The sequence below is a fragment of the Podarcis erhardii genome, assembly GCF_964252035.2.
Source record: "Podarcis erhardii genome assembly, chromosome: 8".
Classification (NCBI taxonomy): Eukaryota; Metazoa; Chordata; class Lepidosauria; order Squamata; family Lacertidae; genus Podarcis; species Podarcis erhardii.
In genome coordinates, this window is record NC_138499.1 from 16,403,694 (window position 1) to 16,427,012 (window position 23,319).

General features: G+C 43.7%; 1 protein-coding gene across 1 annotated transcript; it reads left to right on the forward strand.

The window, feature by feature from the left end:
• Positions 1-1,363: 1,363 nt before the first annotated feature.
• On the forward strand, positions 1,364-22,542 carry TNFRSF11B (TNF receptor superfamily member 11b). Its single transcript, XM_081874519.1, has 6 exons — positions 1,364-1,381; positions 8,051-8,107; positions 12,885-13,254; positions 19,423-19,620; positions 21,067-21,291; positions 21,738-22,542. Exons 2-6 carry the CDS (start codon positions 8,078-8,080, stop codon positions 22,124-22,126), a joined length of 1,212 nt encoding a protein of 403 aa, XP_081730645.1. The 5' UTR covers positions 1,364-1,381; positions 8,051-8,077; the 3' UTR covers positions 22,127-22,542.
• Positions 22,543-23,319: the final 777 nt, after the last annotated feature.

Consider the following 23,319-nt stretch of genomic DNA (forward strand, 5'->3'; position numbering starts at 1 on the left):
CTATCCTTGTAGAGTTGTCCCTTGCAAATACAGTTTTTATTTATTCAGGCATTTAGTCCCTTTGGGGCAGTGTAGAGAATTTGGTGTCATCATCCTCCACATCCCCACCTGTGGCTGCATCCCCTACTCTTTCCTGCTCTGCTATTTGGAAATTGTTTGCAGCCCTGGTCTGCTACTGCTTTGCTATCCTATTTTGCTTAAACGATTGTCCGTTTCAAACTGCAGCCTCAATTGCAAAGCTGTTCAGAGGACACCTGGGGTTGTCAGGGTAGTTCTGGCCATTGTGAGAAAAGGGAGATCATTCGAAGAGCTCCTACAGACAGTCTGTATTCACCCTGATTTTCTTGCACAAAGCTTACACTGAAGTTAGACTATGCCTGGTCTTTATTGAGCATTAGCTCTGATTTGCTCACTGGGAGGTTACACAACAATGAGCATTCACACTGAATTCATCCCAATTCGCTTGCAGGGGTTTTTTATCTGTGTCTTCCCATTAATCATTCATTCATCCCACATTCATTTCTTTCTTTTTTAAAATAATAATAATCTTTTTTTAAAAAAAATCAGTCATAGACAGATGCAAAAAAGTTAACTTAAAACATAAATAAAATTTCAAATGTAACTGAAGCCCCACATTTTTCAGCGCATTCCCCCATCTGAAGCACAAAATGTTCTAATTTTTTTAAGTGGATTTGTTGCGCTTTAAAATCCACTCTATTGTGCAAGCCTAAATTTCCGATATGGATCCCTCCTGTAAAATACTGACAGTCTGGAGGCGACCTAAATGTATTATTCCAGTAAATGGTAGTGAATGTTAATAACTGTTTCATTTTCTGGTAGCACTGCACCTACATTCGTGTGGGATCCTTGCTAGACCAAGTTGGAGAACCATCTGTTCCTATTTCTCAAACTTCCAATAACTACTTACACACCAGCTACATTGTTAATTCAAGTTCCTCACACCCCGAAACTGTGCACTGGGTAGTTTCAGGGTGTAACCAACAATGCCTGATTCATGTTTCATGAAACTTTGGCAGAAGCGACTGCTTGTAGTTTTTAGATGATGTCTCTCAGCGTGTGACCCAGAGAGGCTGCTTTTTCTGTTCCATAGATAACATGGCAGTAAGATTCCATTCAGGCCATTCATTTTATTTGCTGAGAATATGGAGTAGGCTTCCCAGGAAACAGGTTGTCCTGGTTTTTTCCAGGACACATCCTCTTTTTTTCATGGGTAGAGTCGTCATAGTAATCCATAGCTAAAAGTTGGCAAATGTGTCCTCTTTTTTTGCACTTCAAACTATGGCAACCCTATAGGTGGCTGTCCTTCACACACCCTCCAAAAATTCAGATTCTCTCTGAGTCATGAGGGATTTCAGCAGGGGTAAGTTTTGTAGACATAATGGTATTGTTTTATCTTTTCCTTCAGAAACCGCTTTGATGTTTTTTTCTGCAATCGAGCGGTGTACAGTGGTACCTCGGGTTACATACGCTTCAGGTTACATACGCTTCAGGTTACAGACTCCGCTAACCCAGAAATAGTGCTTCAGGTTAAGAACTTTGCTTCAGGATAAGAACAGAAATCGTGCTCTGGCAGCGCAGCAGCAGGAGGAGGCCCCATTAGCTAAAGTGGTGCTTCATGTTAAGAACAGTTTCAGGTTAAGTACGGACCTCCGGAATGAATTAAGTACTTAACCCGAGGTACCACTGTATACATTTCATGAAATAAATAAAAAAATTAAAAAACACCAGCGATGTCTGTAACCTACACAGGCCTGCTCACAGAAATCCAGTAGGATATCCGTAACAAAAGCCTCCCACCAGCCATTCTGATAACTAGAATGGCAAATGCAAGTAAAATTTATGGCTTAAACACCTGCTAGATCATCCAAAATGATTGCTGAGGCACTACAATGCACTACCCAAAGGGAAGCAGTTGCTTTTGGCCGTGACGGAGTTATCCATAATCCTTCGTGTTTTTGACAGTGCCCGGGCCTGATTAGTATCTTGCATCACAAAGCCAAACGTGACAGTATTTCTTCCAAAAACTGACAACGTCTGCACAGTCCAAAAGAAGACTTGGGTGGTGGCCCTGTGCCAAGATGGGCTCATGCGCTGACTCCTAGAACGATTCTTCTGTTTTTACAAAATGATGAAATACGCAGCATTCTTATATTTCCAGGAAAATGAAAAATTAAATCTAACTTTTTCAGCAACCTGGGTCTGTTTCCCATTGCAGCTGTGCACCTAGCTCTGTTGAATGCTTACAGCCCAGGCAATTCAGCAGATGGCCTTTGTAGTATGTTCTCAGAAGCTGGCCCTGTGAATTTCCTTCTGATTGTCCCCAGTAGGAGGGAAAGTGTTTAACAAAGGGGAATAAAACTCAAAAGCCTGGAGGAGTGCAAGAGCAAGAGCTCTGCTGACCTCACTTATGTCTTGCTGCTGAGAGCCTAGCAGGGCTTCGGGTGGGCAGTTAAACAGAACATAAGAAGAGCCTGCCAAGGACTTGTCTAGTCCAGTATCCTGTTCTCACAGAGGCTAACTGGATGCCTGTGGGAAACCAACAAGCAGAGACTGGCTGGACAATGAAGAGTGTTGCGAGGCTCCTGCCAGAGAAACCCCCGGAGAAGCCTCAGAAGAGGAAGGCTTCAAGCCAGGGGAGTGGTGTTGGGACATGGAAGGCAGGTCAGAGGATGAAGGGGGGAGGCAGAATGGCTGGATGCTGAACAAACAACAGGCTTAAGTGAGAGAGAGGAAGAAGAGGCAGAAAGCACTGCAGACATAGGACAGGCAGCTGAAGGAGAGGGGAAGGCTGAGGCTGCAACAGATTCACAGGAGCCTGCCAGTCTTACTGTATTCAGCTCCCCTCCTCCCTTGTCTCCAAGGTCTCAGCGACTTTTGCATGTAGCAGAGCAACAAACACAGAGAGCGCAGCCCCCCCCCAAGTGGGGGGGGGGTTAACACTGCATGGGAAACAGCCGGATGGGGGGAGAATTGGGGGGGAAGTGGGAGGCCCCGATCATCAGTTCTGGCAGGTTTCTCTGTTTGTATTGTATCAACTTTATTGCCAATCTCTGAGCTGCTGAGCTGCAGCTGAACCAGCCCTGACACTCAAGCACAAGAAACCTTTGCCCTCCTGTAGTTTCCAGCAACTAGTATTCAGAAGCATAACTGACCATGGAGGCAGAGCATAGCCATCATGGCTAGTAGCCATTGACAGCCTTTTTGCCCATGTAGGCTTTGGATTTCCCAGCAGCAGCAGCAGCAGCAGCTTTAGGATTGCAGAATTCATCTGCACATTAGTTTGGGGGAAAAGAAGTCCTCATTCGTATTTCAGTGCAAATTTCTACTAATATACCGGTACATATTTTTGCATGCAGTTTTGCCAAATTTGCAAAAATTTGCAAGATAACACACTTTTATGTTCTTTTCACAAGTATATGCATTGATATGCCCAATGGTTGCCATTCATTTGAATTGAATTGATTTAAGAATGAATTGATTTAAGAATGAATTGATTTTAGAATGCTGTGTTACCTTTATTGTTGTTAGCTGCTCTGAGCAGCTCTCAGCTGGGAAGGGTGGGATATAAATAAAAAATTATTATTATTATTATTATTATTATTATTATTATTATTAGAACACCTAGTACACGCATTTCTGAACACATTACTTTGCTGGAGAACAACGTTGCAAAATTGAAAATTTTGCAGATGGATGTCAAAGGATTGCTGTATTTTGGTTCATGCAGTGTTTCAGGGAGTGCAAATTAGGTAGGTTCGCCTTAAAAATATTAACTGAGCCAAACCCCCCCCCTCCATCCCTACCTTTGAGTCACCTGGGATAGCCATGGCCACATGTGGTTATATGATATTGCTCCTCTTCACCCCCATCCTCCTGAGACTTGCCCTCCTTCGGTCAGTTTAAATGCTGAGGGCTAAGTTTGGCGAGGCAAGGGGGAAGAGCATTTCCCTGTCAAAACTTTATGTTGTAGAAACTACTGTCGCTTCATTATTTGCGAATCGGTGTTTATGAATCCGGGGATTTATGTAAGATGTTTACGGAACCTGTGGTTGTGGTCAGGTGTTTGCCGTTGGGACCAGAGAGCAGTGAAAAAAATGCCCTGCTTTGATTTTAACAGAAGTGAATGAATCAAAGCTGAAAGTCAAAGCAAATTCAAAGCATTAAACTGGTGCGAATCCCATAACCAAAGTTCAGGCCGGAAGCAAGTGTGAGTGCTAGTGATCTTCCAAGAAAGAGAGATCTGGATTAGATATGATGATGGTGATAATAAGCAGAGTTGTCAATAGCTGCACACCAGGTTGATCATGGCAAATATGAACAGACCTCTGGGAAGCCAGACAGGACACTTTTGTAACCTGGAAGAAAGTTACTTATTTTTTCCCTTTCATCCGTTAGCCACAAATGACTAACCTAGGTATATGTGGTCAGGTGAGCTAGCAATGACGTTTGAAGTCTTAGGACGGAACTGCATGTTCTGTGTAGCTTGGTGATTCTTTTTAGGCGTCCTTGTTGTTGTTTTCTGGAAATTCAGTCCATAGAAGGAGTTTGGAAGGAGAGGACAGGAAGGAGAGGTTTTGTAACCCTTCCCCTCAGGTTGTTTCCCCAAGGAAAATCCTTCCAAGCTGCCCCCACAACCACGCCAATCCAGTGGGGAATGGATATGGGATGCTGTATATTCCCCCACCCCCCTCTTATGGGGCTGGGAAGTAAAAACAGCAGGGGGAGGATATTCGGCAGGAAAATTGCACAAGAGGTGAGAGTAGAGAAGGCATTCCCCACCAACATGCATGCACACAAACACACACACACCTCATACTAGAGATCCCTTTCAAATTGTAGCCTCAATAGCTGCATATTGCAATATATATATATATAATGAAAACAGCCCCTTTAAAGAATCACAGGCCTACAAGCAATGCATTGTTCCACCTTATTAGCAAGGAAACTGAAAAACATTTTCATGTATGTGACAATGGCGGCAAGAGTCCTAATAGCACAGGGATGGAAGAATGAAGGAATTCCGAACAGTTGTGGACCACAGGTATGAAATTTACGGCATGTAATGCCTTACAAGAGAATATTATGAAAATGATATACAGGTGGTACATGACACCAGTCAAGCTTGCAAAAATCTATCATTTGCCCAATAATAAATGCTGGAAATGTAAAGAGACTGAAGGTACATTCTTTCACCTTTGGTGGACGTGCCCAAGGATTAAGGCTTTCTGGGAGATGATCTACAATGAAATGAAAAAGGTATTTAAATATACCTTTCTGAAGAAACCAGAGGCCTTTCTCCTGGGCATGTTCAGCCAATTGGTGCCAAAGAAGGATAGAACTTTCTTTATGTATGCTACAGCAGCAGCAAGAATACTCATCGCAAAGCATTGGAAAACACAAGATCTACCCACCTTGGAAGAATGGCAGATGAAAGTAATAGACTATATGGAATTGGCGGAAATGACTGGCAGAATCCGAGACCAGGGAGAAGAGTTGGTGGAAGAAGATTGGAAGAAGTTTAAAGACTATTTACAGAAACACTGTAAAATTATTGAATGTTAAAATGATGTTGGAATGAAATGAAGCGGTTTTAGCAATAAGGTAAAATAGGAATATGTAAAAATGGATTGATATTAGATGAAAATTTGAAGTTATGATATGTGAAGATAAAGAACTAAGAGTAAACAAAGAGGGTATGGATTTGCTGAACTAGCTATTAACTGGAATACAAAAAAGGGAGGTGTGAGGAAGTCATGAAAATAAGTAAATGAATGGTAAGGGGGATTTATTTTTAACTGTTTTTATTTTTTTCTGGCTTTTGTATTTTTTGTATTTTCTTTTTACTATTTTTGTAACTTTTTTCTTGTTGAAATTCTAATAAATATTATTTTTAAAAAAGGAAGAATGAAGGAATTCCAACCAAAGAACTGTGGCAAGAGAAACTGATGGACTATGTGGAATTGGCAAAACTGACACAAAAACTACGTGATAAGGGCAACTGTGATTTTAAGGAAGAATGGGAAGCTTTTACAAAGTACTTAAAGAAACAACAAAATGAACTGGACTGAAATTCTTGTTGAATTTCCTAATTTTTTTTTTTAATTTTTTTTAAAGCAAGGCTGGAGTCAAGGTGGCCATATGAATGATCTGCCTTTTGTGAATGGTCATTTGAACCAACTCAGAGCAGGGGGTGGGGGGTGGGCAGGAGATGAATTTCTGAGTTATAAATAATCAGTGACAGAGAGTCTGAGGAACACCTCTCCCCCCTTCCCCCCACCCAACTGCCTGACTTGTTTTGAAGCCTTGTGGTCACAGTGAGTTCATTTTACTTCAACCTGTGCTTGCAGTCATAGTAGCAAGATGAAAATTGAATTGGCAAGTTTCTTCCCATGCTGAAGAGGTGTGTTAGCCTTTCTGCATCGAGAGAGCTGTCCGCAAGTTCTTTTTTAAGTAACACATTTCTTTGTGCATATTTGCTTATCCACCTTGGGTTGGTTTTTTTTAAAAAAAAAAAATCAACCCAAAACAAAACAGCATTTACGTTTTTGAAACACTTGCAAAACTGCTCTGAGGCTTCGCCGTGTAGAGGAGTGTTGGTATTAACATGGGCACTAGCCAATATGTGCCTAGTTCAGCCAACTTTTCTCCAGTTCAGATTGAACCTTCCCCAAACCCACTAACCCCCGAACCACATCACAGGACAGATAACTGTACATTTGTTTGGAGGAGGTCTGTAAATTCGCTTTCAAACAGTTTCCATCTTCCACAGTTGGTTCGTGTCTATGTTATTTTGTGAAGGAACAAATTTAAACACCGATAGACGAATCTAATGCAGTAGGCAACCTTTATCTCAACATTTACAGTAATCCCTTGCTGAAATTGTGAGCTTAATTCCTCAGCCTTGTGAATGGGGAGGAAAACACGGCCAAGGGGGAGATGAGAAGAGGACATTCATCCTGAATCAGCTCTGGGGGAAAGAAAGACTATAGCTCAGTTGTAGAACATCTGCTTTATATGCTGAAAGTGTTAAAGGTTTAAAGGGAAAGTTTAACCTCTGTCATCTCCAGGTAGGACAGGGATGTCCCCTCCCTGAAACTCTTAAGTAGCTGCTGCCATTCAGAGTTGGATATACCAAGCTACATGGACCAGTGGTCTGATTATATAAGGCAGCTTCCCTGATATGTTCCTACCCATCGTCATTTTGAAATGATATTTCTATTCTGACGATTTCAAAGAAATAAGACACATGAGCCAAACAAAAATACTTAATTCCAAAGAAAACCTGCTATAACTGTCTTAACCCTCTTTCCCCATCTGTACTGTAGGACTAAGAATGGGCTACCTTACAGGGTTTATGGCAGCGTCAAACATAATTGGAAAAAAAATGTCTTGAATGCATCAGTAAAAATATGGACCTTCATAGCAGTGTCAACTGGATCAGGAGGCAAAGTGTAAAACCATGTATCACAAAGTGAGAGGGATTGCTCATTTCAGCTCTAGTTCAGGGCATCGGAAGCAAAAAAAAACCCCCAAAACTTTACTACCAAAAAGGAAAGACACCTTAAGGATGAGCTGGTTGCAGGAGGATATTTTTATACTTTTGTTTCTAGAGCAGCCAGGCTGTGAATAACTCGCCCCTTGTTGTCCTGGAGGTGAGTCTGCTTTGGGCTCCCCCTCTTTGCCCAGAAAGGGGGTGGGCAGTAACACAGCAGAGGCGGTGACTGCCAGACAGTAATTAGTTAACCCATCGCTGTGCCCGGATCCTGACACACCCTCCTTTTTTTTTTTCCAGCTTGTGGTTAAATACCGCTGAAAGGAGTTGCATGAAATCATCGACAGGTTCCTTTTTAAAAAAAAAATCAAAAAGAAATTGCTCGTGGGGAGGGAATGAGTATTCAAAGCTGAGCCAGGGTTTCCTGTTGCATGGGGCTGCAGATATATATATAAACGAGCTTTTAATGTGCTGGGCCACTGTTTGCAAGCTGCTACGAGACCAGAGCGCTCCCTAACTGCCTGATTGCTTTCCCAGATCCCTGAGGGTTTGAAAGCAACCACAATGAACAAGTTCCTGTGCTGCACACTTGTGGTAAGTCCTTGCCCAGAGACTGACGATTGCTTTGGAACTGACACGATCAGAGCGTTGATATCATTCTCTGTTCTCCGCTGGCTGACTTTTCCTCTTCAGGTCTTTCAGTAAGCGTGCTAGCTTTCAAATCGTAGTGGGCTGCGAAGTTTTAACAAGGGATGAGGCATTCCTGGCTTCTGGGGTGTGGGGTAGAGGAAGGAATTAATATGCTGCATTTTCAAGAAATAGGGGCCATCTAAATCTCCTAGTTCTGACCCTCCTATGAGAGCCTTAGTCCACTGCAGATGGAAAGAACAGGAGCAAATCTGTGAGGCTGGATTGGTTTGTCAGATACCATGTTTAATTTTATATATTGCACAAATGTATGGATATATGGGGCTCAGATAGGCAGAGAGCACTGGATTATTTATTGTGATGCTCTGATGGTCTAAGGGCGGTAGCTGGATGTGGAAAAGGTACTGGTGAGAGACAGAGCAGAAGGTTTAAGGTACAATCCCTGAAATCTTCCCATAAAATGATCGTATGGAGAAAGATCTGTGGAGCATTGCAATTTCTGCTTGGCCACCAGTTCTCCTGATGCAAATGGTCATAGTTTGTGGATCTTCTGTGCCCAGCCAGTGTGGTGTAGTGGTTAAGAGTGGTAGACTCGTAATCTGGTGAACTGGGTTTGATTCCCCACTCCTCCACATGCAGCTGCTGGGTGACCTTGGGCCAGTCACACTTCTCTGAAGTCTCTCAGCCCCACTCACCTCACAGAGTGTTTGTTGTGGGGGAGGAAGGGAAAGGAGAATGTTAGCCGCTTTGAGACTCCTTAGGTTAGTGATAAAGCAGGATATCAAATCCAAACTCTTCTTCTCTTCAACTGGGCAAATGTCTCTTACTGGCTCCCATTGCATGTGTGGAGATGTCTGTTAAAGAGAATGGGACAGCTCCTTCACTCATAAGGAGATCCACTGAACATTGACACTGCCAGGTGTGCCCCAAAATCAATGGGTTGGGATGTCTGTTATTTTTGCAATCTCCTTTACCCTTTTTCCACTTTAACCTTTCTCAGATGTACATTAGGGAGACATATATTTATGCCCCACTCTGGGAAAGCTAAGAATCAAAAATCTATGGGCAGTAGTCAAGTAGGTTATAATCTGAGTAAACCCATTGAAATCAATAGACCTAAGTGAATTGTGTCCATCAACATCAAGGGTCTTCTCTGAGTGTGATAAGCACTGATTACAACCCTACAAATACATTTTAGAAGTGATCTCATAGCTGAGAATAGTTTGCCTGGTGACTAATCAACCCAAGTGATGTTTGATGTTACCTAGAAGTTGTGCAACATGGAGCAACAGCTGATCAGATAACTGTGAATGCTTCCTGTTATCTGTCAACTTTGCTTCATGTGAGCATTTGGTAGATCATGTATTCAGTGAGTTATTATTGCCGATCATATAGAAACACTTAGGACAAATGGATTTTCTGTTTCTTAAAAATGGGAGTCAGCCCACTGGGTATGTTCCCCTGTATAAGCCCCATTTCTCAGTGGGTTCTGCCCCATTAAAAACAACAACAGTATACTCAATATGAAAAGAAGAACAGAAATCAACTTCCCAGTAGTTTGCATAAACTGAATTCATTATTAGAATGATGTTAGGATTTAAAGTCATCTCTAAATACTGGCAATTCTTGTTAGCAGATGAAACAACAAAAAATTGTGTGAGTGTGTGTGTGTGTGTGTATCCATCCCTTTCACAGGGATATGAAGATTGGTCCTCTCTTCTGACTGAAGGGATGACTCCTGACAGATTTCAGATTGACAGCTGCAGTGGTTCCCCTGCAAAGAGAACTGTTCTGGGGTGGGTACATTAGGAATCCGGGTGTGGGAGAAAAAAGAGCATGGTTTCTTAGAAAAAGTGAGGGCAGTATCCGTCTCCCAGCAAGAAACATGTTACCCCAAGGGTCTTTGATGGGGATTAGCTTCCCCACAACACGTTTTCAGGTACACAGCATTTTCTCCCTCAGATAAATACCTCTCTCCATTGACTTGCATAGGGAAAAGGTGGCGGGAAAATGGCATAAAACCCCCCAGGAAAGACATAAACCCTCAGGGAAGGGGGAAATGTCACTTTCCAGCAAGGAGCCAGTGGGTCACTGGTTTTGGGTGGGCTTATGTCCCCTCATGGGCTTTTGGTAACATGCTGGCATGGAAAGGGGAAGGCAAAAACCCAGGTGAAAAATAGATCCAGGTTTAGAAGCCACAGGTATCAGGAAACTAGATCCTGGATACAAACAAACAGGGGTAAGGACTATCGCCCTGTATATCCTGCTTCTGAGATCTCACTGGTCTCCCATTGCTGGAAAAACATTGGTGGCCCAATGGATCTTGGGCTCCATTTGCACTTGAATTATGTAGAGCAGTGAATAGCAAGACGCACCTTGTTGGAAAATTAGCACCTTGTTGTTGTTGTTGTTTAGTCGTTTAGTTGTGTCTGACTCTTTGTGACCCCATGGACCAGAGCACGCCAGGCACTCCTGTCTTCCACTGCCTCCCACAGTTTGGTCAAACTCATGCTGGTAGCTTCGAGAACACTGTCCAACCATCTCGTCCTCTGCCGTCCCCTTCTCCTTGTGCCCTCCATCTTTCCCAACATCAGGGTCTTTTCCAGGGAGTCTTCTCTTCTCATGAGGTGACCAAAGTATTGGAGCCTCAGCTTCACGATCTGTCCTTCCAGTGAGCACTCAGGGCTGATTTCCTTCAGAATGGATAGTTTTGATCTTCTCACAGGCCATGGGACTCTCAAGAGTCTCCTCCAGCACCATAATTCAAAAGTATCAATTCTTCGGCGATCAGCCTTCTTTATGGTCCAGCTCTCACTTCCATACATCACTACTGGGAAAACCTTAGAGACCAACTAAGATTTTTCTTGGTATAAGCTTTCGTGTGCATGCACACTTCTTGCACACAAAAGCTTATACTAAGAACAAACTTAGTTGGTCTCTAAGGTACCACTGGACAATTTTTAATTTTTTTAATATATATTTTGACTGCGTCAGGCCAACACGGCTACTTACCTGAATCAGTGAATTGCAGAGTTTAGAGATTTGATTTCCAGGCTTTGACAGTCCTTTTCAAAGGCAAAGGAGACACCAGGATGTGTTTGTGATGCAAAACAGAGGCTGCTTTATTTGTTTCTTTCAGTAAATCCAAACATTCTTCTGCGGTCTGCGTGAAACCCCAAAGCCAAGACATATAATAATGTTTTTGTATGCTGAAAAACTAGTTTCTTTACTTTCACAAGGCTGTGATTGAAGGGAAAGATGCCGGTAGGAGCTTTGGCTGTCTTTGCAATTGTCATCCAAATCCACATTTATTTCACACAAGTGGGTGGAGCTCAAATGTCATTTGACTTCCATTTGGAGAATGGTGTGAAAGATCCAATAGAAAAGGAAATCAATATAATGTCATTTTCCCTTTCAAAATCCTTTTCTCTGTATGGGGGGGAGTGAGGGAGGGACAATAAACCCCCTAAAGACCAACTAAGTTAGTTCTAGGTATGAGCTTTCGTGTGCATGCACACTTCTTCAGATACACTGTTCTCCTACTGGTTTCTCTGTCTTGTGATTCCTGATGTCAGATTTATGTCCGTTTATCCTTTGGCGTAAGGTTTGGAAAGGATAAACGGACATAAATCTGACATCAGGAATCACAAGATAGAGAAACCAGTAGGAGAACACTTCAATCTCCCAGGACATTCTATACAATATCTCAAAGTAGCTATTCTATTACAAAGGAATTTCAGAAATAGACTGGAAAGAGAAGCTGCTGAATTGCAACTTATTACCAAACTTAAAACCATGGAAAGACCTGGTCTGAACAAAGACATTGGATTCTTATCTCATTATACATGACAAAGCCATTTTTCACCTTCTCACCCCTTGCTTTTTCCTGTAAGACCTATTGCAGTCATTAAGAGTCGTCAACAGGCTCATCACAGCTATCTGCCAATCACCCATTCCCACCACCCTTCTGAGTAATACCCCTCCCCACCTTCTCACTATATAGAAGGGTCTGGTGACTTCTGTTTCAGTGTATCTGAAGAAGTGTGCATGCACACGAAAGCTCATACCTAGAACTAACTTAGTTGGTCTTTAAGGTGCTACTGGAAGGAATTTTTTGTTTTGACTATGGCAGACCAACACGGCTACCTATCTGTAAGAAACCCCCTGTTGATCCTGGGATATTTTTGAAAACATGAAAACTGTAGGTTTTTTAACCAGAACTTTGCAACAACATCACAATGTTTGTTAAGGGTACTACAGGCCATTTAAGAGTGCTGTAAGTTATATGAGTTGCTATGGCAGAAAATTATTTCATCATTAATGTTAAGAAAGGAAGCTGAAGGTTATGTGAAGGATTCTGTACTGTATATGAGCATTTCTAAGATGCCCGCTTCCTGTCCCTCATGAATCTCTGCCTTGTTGCACGTCCTTCACTGTTTGGCTGATTTCCAGATGGCACACACAAACAAAACTGCATCATTCAAAGTTTCCCTACATTTGCCCTCAAAACAAGGGGACCCTCTCCAAGTTCCCTCTCCGAGGGGTGTTTGGAGGGTGGCAACAAGGGGCAGGGCCTTTTTAGTGGTGTCCCCCTGTCTCTTGATACCTGTTTGTTACCGGCTTTAAGGGCAATGCCTCTGAGAAATATAAATAGCAACAGCTATACCACCAGTGCGTTGCCAACCACGTAACCTAAAACACTGTGTTGTGTCTCTTCTGCTAGTTGTTGGACATATCTGTGAAATGGACTGTCCAAGAGGACCTTCCCCCAAAGTACCTCCATTACGACCCGGAAACCTCCCGTCAGATATTGTGTGACCAGTGTCCCCCCGGAAGCTACGTCGAGCAGCACTGCACGACTTCGTCGAAGACCAAGTGTGCCCCCTGCCCGGATCAGTTCTACGCAGATGAATGGAACAACAACGATGAGTGCCAGTACTGCAACGTGGTGTGCAAGGAGCTGCAATATGAGAAAGTCGAATGCAGCAGCACCCAGAACCGTGTTTGCGAGTGCATCGAAGGGCGGTACCTCGAACTGGAATTCTGCTTGAAGCACACAGCATGTCCGCCGGGATATGGTGTTGCTGAGGAAGGTATGTGTCTGTTTCCCAGAGATGGCCTCATGCCTGTTCGCCTGGGGCGAGGAAGAAACTTCTCCAGGAAACCAGACCAGGAAGATTACACACACACCCAGTGCTACCTCGGGTTACAGACTCTTCAGGTTATAGACTCCGCTAACCCAGAAATAGAGGCCCCAAAGTTAAGAACTTTGCTTCAGGATGAGAACAGAAATCGTGCTCCAGCTGTGCAGCGGCAGCAGGAGGCCCCATTAGCTAAAGTGGTGCTTCAGGTTACGAACAGTTTCAGGTTAAGTACAGACCTCCGGAACAAATTAAGTTCTTAACCCGAGGTACCACTGTACTGGGAAACAATGGGTTCTTACATGTGCTTTCCCCCCCACAGGACCTTCAGCGTACCACAGATCACGAGCATTATATATAAGGGAGATCAATTAGTGAAAGCCTGTGTTGGAACAGGGAGAGCTGGATTGAAATCCCTGCTTGGCCATGAAACTCACTGGGTGACCTTAGGCTAGTCCCAGTATCTCAACCTGATCTACAGGGTTGTTGTGAGGTTCAAACAAAGGGGCACCTTTAGCTGTGCCAAACTCCTGTTGGGGTGCATAGGATTCAGTGTCAGTATGGTATAATCTGGCTGGCGGTCAGGATCTGGAGCAAGTCAGCAAGGAATCAGAGTGCCAGAGGGAGATGAATGCGATCTGAGACAGACAGCAGGGTCGGGATACAGAGAGGCTGAAACAAGGGAGGGGAGTCTGTTTAACACTTTTGCTCACATACAACTTGCTCAGTTTAAGGGTCCAAGCCTGGGGCAACAACTGTATGGTTTTATTTATTAGACAAGATACATGTACCGTTTGATTGCAAATAGAACCTATAAGCTGCTTACCAAAAAAGAGAAAAGAAGAAAAGGACAAATTACAAACAAGTATTTAACAAACTCAAAATAGAATTAAAACTAACAGTTAAGATAAAAACAGATTAAAATGCACGCAGGCTTTCCGCATGCCTGGATAGGCTTGCCTGAACAAAACTGTCTTTAGCAGGAACTGCAAAGCAAAGGTGTCAATAGGCAGGGAGTTCCAGTGTTCATGTGCTGCATGCAACATGAATAGGTCAGTTTCATACAAATGCAGAACAAATCTGCGGCACCTGTAAACAGTGCCCCTTCCCCAGATCAAAGCAGTCAAGTAGATGTATATGAGGGCTGTGTATGTCTTGCTTTTCAGAGAACAGCCTCCTCTTTAAAGGAGTCCTCTGTCCCGTTCAAATCCTGCTGCAAACGGCAAGAACCCTAACACCAAGTTGCCTTGCCTTGCTATTTAAATTGCAGTTGCCAATTCTAAATTTGCAGCTGTGCATATGAATCAGCCTATACAGATTCCATGCAAATCGGCATCTTCTTCTTTCCTTCCTTGCCCTAAGAGGACACTGGTGCATGGAGTCGTGCTGACTCAACGATGCAAAGAGTAAGGCATCTTGGCTTGCGCTCCTTTACAGCTTTTTGGAATGATAGCAGGTGGGTTGGGGGTTAGTAGTTTGTTAACTTTAATGGACTTTATTATTATTATTATTATTATTGTTGTTGTTGTTGTTGTTGTTGTTGTTGCAAGGCTGCCTTACATCAGACATATTGAACCTGTGGCCTTCCAGATGTTATTGGACTTGAACTTTGCATTAGCCCCAGCTGATGGTCAGGGTGATGGGAGCTGCAAACCAGAGGTGCCTCAGGTTCCCCATCCTTGGTTCACAGTTATGAAAGTGCCTGCATGGATTGCAAGGCAAATGTATCCCAACAGCTGTGCATGGCAGCCCAGTCAAAATTTTCCAAAGCATCCTGGTTTTGCTGCTGGGTACAACTACAAAACCAACACACACACACACACACACACACACAGTTGTGTAGCTCTCACACAGAGACCCTTGCATAGCTTTCAACTTTTGAGTACGCCCAGAGGCAACGCATGGATCGCAACTTTATTGCAGCGCCTGTGAAAAAAACAGCCGTTGTCCTCCTAAACATCTCGCTGGACTGCTGCCAAAAGTGATGTTGCTCACAGTAGCAAAATGTTCTGCTCTTACTGTAATGGGTAATTTAATGGCACCAGCAAATTGCCTTCTAATGAGAAACATGATGGATTGACCTCATTCACAGGGACATTATCTGGGATGCAGTATTTATGGGTTATAACTAATAACATTTTTCATGGGGGAAGAGTGCTGCTTCAAGCCTCTGTGCGCCTTGACAAACAGCAGAAGTGCGGACTGATATAGCACCCAGAGAGTAATTATAACAATATTAGTGTAATAGCAAAAGTCATCGCAAATGTGTGGCAGTAATTAATTACCAATGTCGCAAATAGATACTCCTAGAAAAGCATGCGCATATATATATATATATATATATATATATATATATATATATATATACACACACACACACATATACATATATATATATATATATATATATATATATATATATATATATGCACAGCCAGTAATTCTCAGGAGTGGGGGGGAGACAGATAAAAGAGGTCGCATGTTCTTTATTGATGGAAATTAATACTGCCACCGAAGAGCACTATCTAGAAAATAAAGACTAAAGGAATCCTTGTCTAGAAACGACAACAAAAAGATATGCAGAAACTTTATGGATCTGCTTGAAAATGGCCTGGCACATACTAGTTTCATCATTTTGTGAAGCTAAGGAGGAGTGAAAACCAGTCTCCTAATTCATTTCAACTCCAGATGCATAGTGTAGGTTTTTAATATATTTCTTTTACTGCAAAAATATTAGCTAGCTGCATATAAAGTGGCTTCCAGAATGCCCGGAGGTGTGAAAATCCTCATAAATTGTACTTTAAACTACAGCTACATTTTAGACATTGGATTGAATGCTTTAAGCATGCCAAACAGGAAATATAAAAATATTTACATGAGCTCATGTAATACATTCTTCCAAAATACATTCATTCATTTTTGGGGACTGGGAAAGAGACCCGTGTTCATCTGATCTCCCCTCCCCCTCATGTGTGGTTTGATCAATCCATTGTTTGCTGTTGTGCAAAAAATTTCAGGCTGTTATTTAAGCAGTCCCTCCATTCCAGGATTACAAACTGGTTTTGTTCTAGTAAGCAATTCTAGTTCAAAGGCCTTGCTGAAACCATAATCTGCCAGCCTGGATGTAACAGGAAACTATGGTTTGATCAAACCAGGAATTAATGTGTTAAGCCATTCAGTTGAAGAGTGGAAGGAAGGAGCATAGGAAGGAAGGAGTATGCAAGCATTAGATCCATTCCTGGAAGATTGAATGCAACCCATTGACTGCATTCAGACTAATGCTGTGAACTACCCTGACATAGAAATTCCACAGAAGTGAGGCCAGTTCTGAAAAGGCCCTGCTGCTAGCTCCTGCACATAACCGTTGACAAAGAAATATAGAACAGAGGGTAACTCACACAGGGACCACTCAACCCATGCTCTTTGTGAGCTTAAAAGTGAACACTAGAATTGAAGGCTAGAAATTTACTGGCAATCAGGGTGATATACTAGAGTTTCTGTTGCATTGAATATGGATGGATGGATCACAATTCTTGCTTTTCTGTGAGTAGCTATGCATCTTAATAACCATGACAGCATTTGTTCCCTAACTGCACGTTTAATTCATCATTGTAGATCTTTTAGTAAAGGACAGAACCCCAACTTTCTTGCTCTCCAGGATCCTAAAAATATTTTCACCCGTACATAACACCCAACTTTCTTGCTCTCCAGGATCCTAAAAATATTTTCACCCGTACATAACACCTTCTGTGTTGATTGCTTTACAACAGCAGTTTAATAAAATATGCATTCTTTAGAATTATTTTTTATTAAATATTAGCATCATATTTTTAGGGCACATGCAATAATCCAGCCAGGCCCAAAGAGGAGAATCGATGCATATTCTTCACTGTGTCACATTCCTGAGCTATTCCTTACCTTTAAAATCTTTGGAAACTCATTTAAGTGTATCCAGCAGCATAATTTACCTACAGAACTCTAATTTTCATACTCTAGCTCAAATCTATATCAACTAAGTGCAAGCAAGAGCTTTCATTTACACAGGAAAGGCAGAAAATGCCAGCTTGATTTGAAAAATGCAACACCTGTTTTAATTCTATCGCCATTTATGTCGGAATGGGAAGCCGCTCAGAAGGGGCTTAAATCAGCCCTGTCCAATTTGCAGCCACGAACCACAGACCATCAGGTGTTTGATAAACCCTTCATTTGAATTAAATCCAGATTGCCTGCACAGGCTGGGTTTATTAAGCCACCCAGCAGGTTATAACACATGGCTGGCATGCCACATTGAACGTGAGCGTGAAAAGCCAGATTTTAAGGGAAAGAAGGCATTTCATTGAGTTATCCAATGCACTGGTTTTGGTGCTCTGGTGAAAGAATTCCTTCAAAGCTTGTGAAAAGAAATGCCATCGTCCATGGGCAATGCCAGCTCTGCTCCAGGTTTGAGAAGACCTTGGGCAAAAATACCACCCATATCTTGGTGCCCTCCCTGGCAGGGGCAGAAGATCTGGACTCCAGGGAGTGCACCATAGCCGCTGCTGCCACTGCATTCCTTGCAGGCTGGATCGTTTAACCCTGTGGATCCCAAGGTGGTCGCCTCACCTCACATCACACTTGGGCCAGCCCTGACCTTGCCTCCTCCTTGGCAGCCCACCTCCTATCCTTGCTCCTGACTCAGATCTTCACTCGCCCATTCTTCACTGGAGAGGGGGTGCCTTAGGTGCTGAAATGTCTTGAGCCGGCCCTGCTCTGGGTCACTGTGGGAAATATAAAATGGCAGCTCATCGTGTGTTGATGGGGGGGGGGGTCTTCAGGGCAGGAATATGCTGGGCTGGTCCATAGGAATCAAACCTAGTAGACAAGCAACTTTTCCCAACTGTCTGAGCGGAGTTGACTTTGGACCAGCTCTGGACTAGTTTTAAATATGTAGGGAGCTTTAGACGTGCAGAAGTCACATTAGGAAGAACTTTCTAACATTAGGAAGTACGTTTTGGCAAATAATGCTGTCTTGTGGTTCGAGGACCCAATCCCCGCATAGTGGAATGAAAACACAAGGATACGTGATATAAGGTTAATGGGCAAGAAAAGGCCACAACTTTATTGATTACAGCAAGTGAAAAGGTATTGGCTTAGGCATTGGATTACGTCAGCTGACTCCACCCCCTCAGAGAGGGGTGAGTCTAAAACAGGGGGGGTTATTCATCAGTAGGTGGAGCCTGTTGATGCTAATCCAACTATAAGCTCTCCCCTGATATCACCGAGGGTCGTGCCATGGCCTCCCGCCACGCAGGCATCGGACAGAATACACGACCGCCGGATTCCTTTAACGGAATACCCAAAATTGAAGGCACAGGCGATGGCCACACCTAGCCCTTCGACACAGCACAACACATTATTCCAATGCCTAACCTACCCACCAATACCACGAAAGTTGTGATGATTGCTATGAGGTAGGTGAAAAAAACAAAAAGCCTAATGCCAAATGGAAAAAATCCTACCAGGCCCCCCGGACAACCAGGGCGACCAACCTAAGGTCCATAGCAAGGCCAAAGAAAACTGAGACCCTGAGCTCTAAGGGAGTGGAGGGTGGGTGACTCGCGACGGGACGACGAAAAGTGAGGCCAGAAGGCTGGTGCCGCAGCAATTTAGGCTGCTAAACACGCCCCCTTGCAGGCACCTGGTTGGGTGCCTGCCCGTGGGCGTGGGCGTGGGCGCCAGCCAGGTGAGTGGGAGGCAGGGGGCTAACGCCCCCTGCTTGAGGCGGAGTCCGGCTCCCGACCACAACCACTCCCCTCTCTTGCAGGAGGAGAGTCTTTCCACCTACGTTTGAAAGTGGTTCGGTGCCTTGGGGCATGCACTGTCCCATGTGAGACTTCTGAATGTGCCATTTACAAAAACAAAGCAGATGAGATTTAAAACATTAATTGGCGAAGCTGTCCTGGGAAACGAGCTTCCCCCTTTGAAAGAGAATCTTTGGGAACACACAAATCAGGCACTTATCTGATTGGTTTTCCGCTCAGTCTTTCATGCTGCCTTTCACCATATATATAAGAAGCCCCTGAAGTGCTGTATACAAAGTGATTGCCAAGCGTATTTATTGTCTCTTTCTTTTGTCCCAAGGTACCCCTGAAAGTGACACGGTTTGCAAGAGATGCCCAGAAGGCTATTTCTCCAATGAAACGTCATCCAAGGAAGCTTGTCAGAAGCACACCAACTGCAGCACGCTGGGTCTCAAAATGGTGCGCAAGGGAGACGCCACACGTGACAATGTTTGCCAGGGAGAAAAAAGCGACAGATCAGATCAGAAGTGTGAAATCGGTACGTGCCAGTTTACCAGTTGTTGTATTTCTACTAGTTAAGTCTTGTGCTTCAAAGCAAGGAATAGTTTTCAGTTGACTGATGTGAACTAGAAGTTGTTCTCCATGTAGCTTGCTGGGTGGGGCAGAACTGTTACACGACCTTCCCTTCAGGGGGGTCACCATTGCTTAACCCGAGGGAATGCGGAAGAGCTGAAGTTGGAATGGTGCAAACATGCTGGCAGGAACACTGGATTGATTCTGACAGTGTGTTTGCACTGCGCCAAACTTCCCACCACCATAAGAACATAGGAAGAGGCTCCTGAATCCCACCAACAGCCCATCTAGTCCAACATCCTATTCCCACAGTGGCCAGCCCAATACCTGTAGGAAACCCTCAAGCCGGGCCTGTGTAAAAGAGAACTCCCCTACTTATGTTGAATACCAGCAACTGATATTCAGAAGCATGGCTGCCTCCAACTGCTGAGGCAGATCACAGTCATCATGCCTAGTAGACATCAAAAGCCCTCTCCTCCATGAATTCGTCTAATCCTCTTTTCACCTCGCTCATCCTTTCTGGTGAACAACAGCAATCCACCGGCTGTGAAGCTAGTGTAGCAGCTCTGCTCCTCATCCAGAGTGACACTTCTGAAAGCACTTCATTAGCTTATGGTAGGGAACCTTTGGGCCCCCTAGGCGTTGCTTGACTCCAACTCTGGAAAGTACCTCCAGCTGGTAGTTTCCATAGCAACCAGTCGCTTGTACTCTTTAGTCATGCAAAGATACACTCTTTAGTCATGCAAAGATACACCTGACCGTGAGAGCCATTAACTTAACAAAGTGGAAGTTTGGGGCCACTTGAGCAGTCTTTTTCTACAGAATGAAGCCACAAGCTTGGGGGTGCGCCCCCAAGATTCTATGCAGACTAATGAGAATGTCGGACCAGGACCAGGGAGAGACCAGGGTTCAAATCTCCCCATGCCATGAAGCTCACTGGGTGCCCTTGGGCCAGTCACCATCACAGCTGTCAACGTTTTCCTTTTTTAAAGGGAAATTCCCTTATTCCAAATAGGATTCCTCGCAAGGAAAGGGGAAAGTTGACAGCTATGGACCATCTCTCACCCGAGCCTACCTCACAGGGTTGTTGTGGGGATTAAATGAGGAAAGAGGGAACCATTTATGCCACCTTGAGGTCCTTAGAGGAAAAAATAGCATATAAATTTAATGAATAAATAACACAGGTCAAAAAGTAGTTTCACAGAATCCAGGCTTATTTACTCAGGAAGCAAGTCTCATTGTGTTCAATAGGGCTTACATCCAAGTAAGCATGCAGAGGACTGCAGCCTTGGTAGAGCAATACTGGGGATTTTTTATACTTTTTGAAAGGGCACAGGTGCAATGTTTGGATGGCTGATCCAGACCAGACAGACTTTGAAAGATCAACATGCTTCTTCTTCTTTTTCTTTAGATGTGACCTTATGTGAGGAAGCATTCTTCAGGTTTGCCGTTCCAACCAAACTCACGCCCAACTGGCTGAACATGCTAAGGGATAGTCTGCCAGGTATAAAGGTCAACACAGAAACTACAGAGAGGCTCAAACAAAGGCACAGTCCTCAGGAACAGACCTTTCAGTTACTGAAATTATGGAAGGAGCAGAACAATGGCCACACTGCGGTCAAGAACATTAAGCAAGGTAAGACCAGTATACAAGCAGAGCAGTGTATGCATACACTGAGCCAGCGTGGTGTAGTGGTTAAGAGCGGTAGTCTCGTAATCTGGGGAACCGGGTTCGCGTCTCCGTTCCTCCACATGCAGCTGCTGGGTGACCTTGGGCTAGTCACACTTCTCTGAAGTCTCTCAGCCCCACTCACCTCACAGAGTGTTTGTTGTGGGGGAGGAAGGGAAAGGAGAATGTTAGCCGCTTTGAGACTCCTTCGGGTAGTGATAAAACGGGGTATCAAATCCAAACATTTATTTATGAACTCTTCTTCCTTGGAGGTTTTTAAGCAGAGGTTGAATGACCATCTGTCATGGATGCTTTGGCTGAGATTCCTGTATTGCAGAGGGTTGGGCTCCCTTCCAACTCTACGACCCTGTTAGTCCACGAAACAAACCAGCTTCTCTATTTGTCTTTTGCAGGCATTGACCACTGTGAAAACAGTGTCTCAAAACACATTGCCCACCTCAACATCACCTTTGAGCAGCTCAGCATCCTGATGGAAAATTTGCCAGGGAAGAAAGTGGGGAAGGAAGAAGTCGACCGTATTCTGAGGCTGTGCAAATCTTCCGAGCCGATTCTCAGGCTTCTCAGCTTGTGGAGAGTAAAAAATAGAGACCAAGACACCATCAAGGGCTTGACGTATGGGCTGAAGCATTTGAAAACATACCATTTCCCCAAGACAACAATCCAAGGCCTCCGGAAGGTGGTCAAGTTCCTCCACAGCCTCTCGATGTACAAATTATACCAGAAGCTTTTCTTAGAAATGCTCGGAAACCAGATCCATTTGGTGAAAGTGAGGCGCGCATAGTTTTAGCTATCCAATATTTAATACTCCACTTGCTGCTAGCAATAACGATTACATTTTTGTATGTGGATTGGGAGGGGGAATGTTTTTCTATATTATGCTTATTTATATTTATACGTCTGACTGGGATAGCTCAGAGCTATCCTAGATCATTTTAAAATAATAATAATATTTTTGTTGTTGTTACATTAAGCTCCTGATCTGGAATCTTAGGACGTCCAAGATTTCCAGTGAAATCAAACAGATGTGCAGAGAAATACCAGAACAAATATTTGCTATTTATATTCACTGAACTCTAGAATGTTGTACATATTTATTAACTTGAATGGCCACAGTTTGAGATTAAGGGTAGAAACAGATGACCCGCTTGCTGAGAGGTCAGTGCCGCAGCATCCCACATAGTGAATCTGTGGGGTGGGGTTGGGGCAGCTGCTCGTCCGCTCGCTCCCCCAACATAGTTCTTACGCAGATGCTCAAAAGAGTGTTTGAGGGCACCAGCTGAGCAGGGCAAGGCTAGCCAGACTGGTGCACTGCAAATGCTTTGAACTACCTTATTTTTCGCTCCATAAGACGCACCTGACCATAAGACGCACCTAGTTTTTAGAGGAGGAAAACAAGAAAAAAAATATTCTGAACAAAACAGTGGATGTATGATTTTTGTGGTTCATGCTGTGGCCACAGACATGTGATTTGACGGTGAGTTTGGGGTAGCCCAATGCAAAAATCCTGAGAATCCATGTGGATCCGTGTTTTTGCATCATTGTTGCCCCACACAACAGTGGGTGCGTGATTTTTTTGGTGCAGGCAGTAGCCATGGACGTGCTATGTGATCTGATGGTGAATTTGGGGTGACCCAATGCAAAAATCCTGAGGATCTATGGGCTTTTACCTCCTCCCTCACAGGCAGCCTCCTTTATCTCTAACGTCCCTTATCTCCCTCCCCAATCGCTTGCCGATCAGCTGCTTCCTTTCAACACTCCCTTCCCTCTTGTTTGCCTTAGTGTCTTTTCCTTAGCTGGAGCAGTTTTTTGCTTTCAAAAAAAAAAAAAAAAAAAAAAAAAGCATGATCTGCTTTTTGCCCCTGGGCAATTCATCTCCAGGGACCACGCATTCGCTCCATAAGATGCACAGACATTTCCCTTTACCTTTTAGGAAGAAAAAAGTGTGTCTTATGGAGCAAAAAATACAGTACGTTC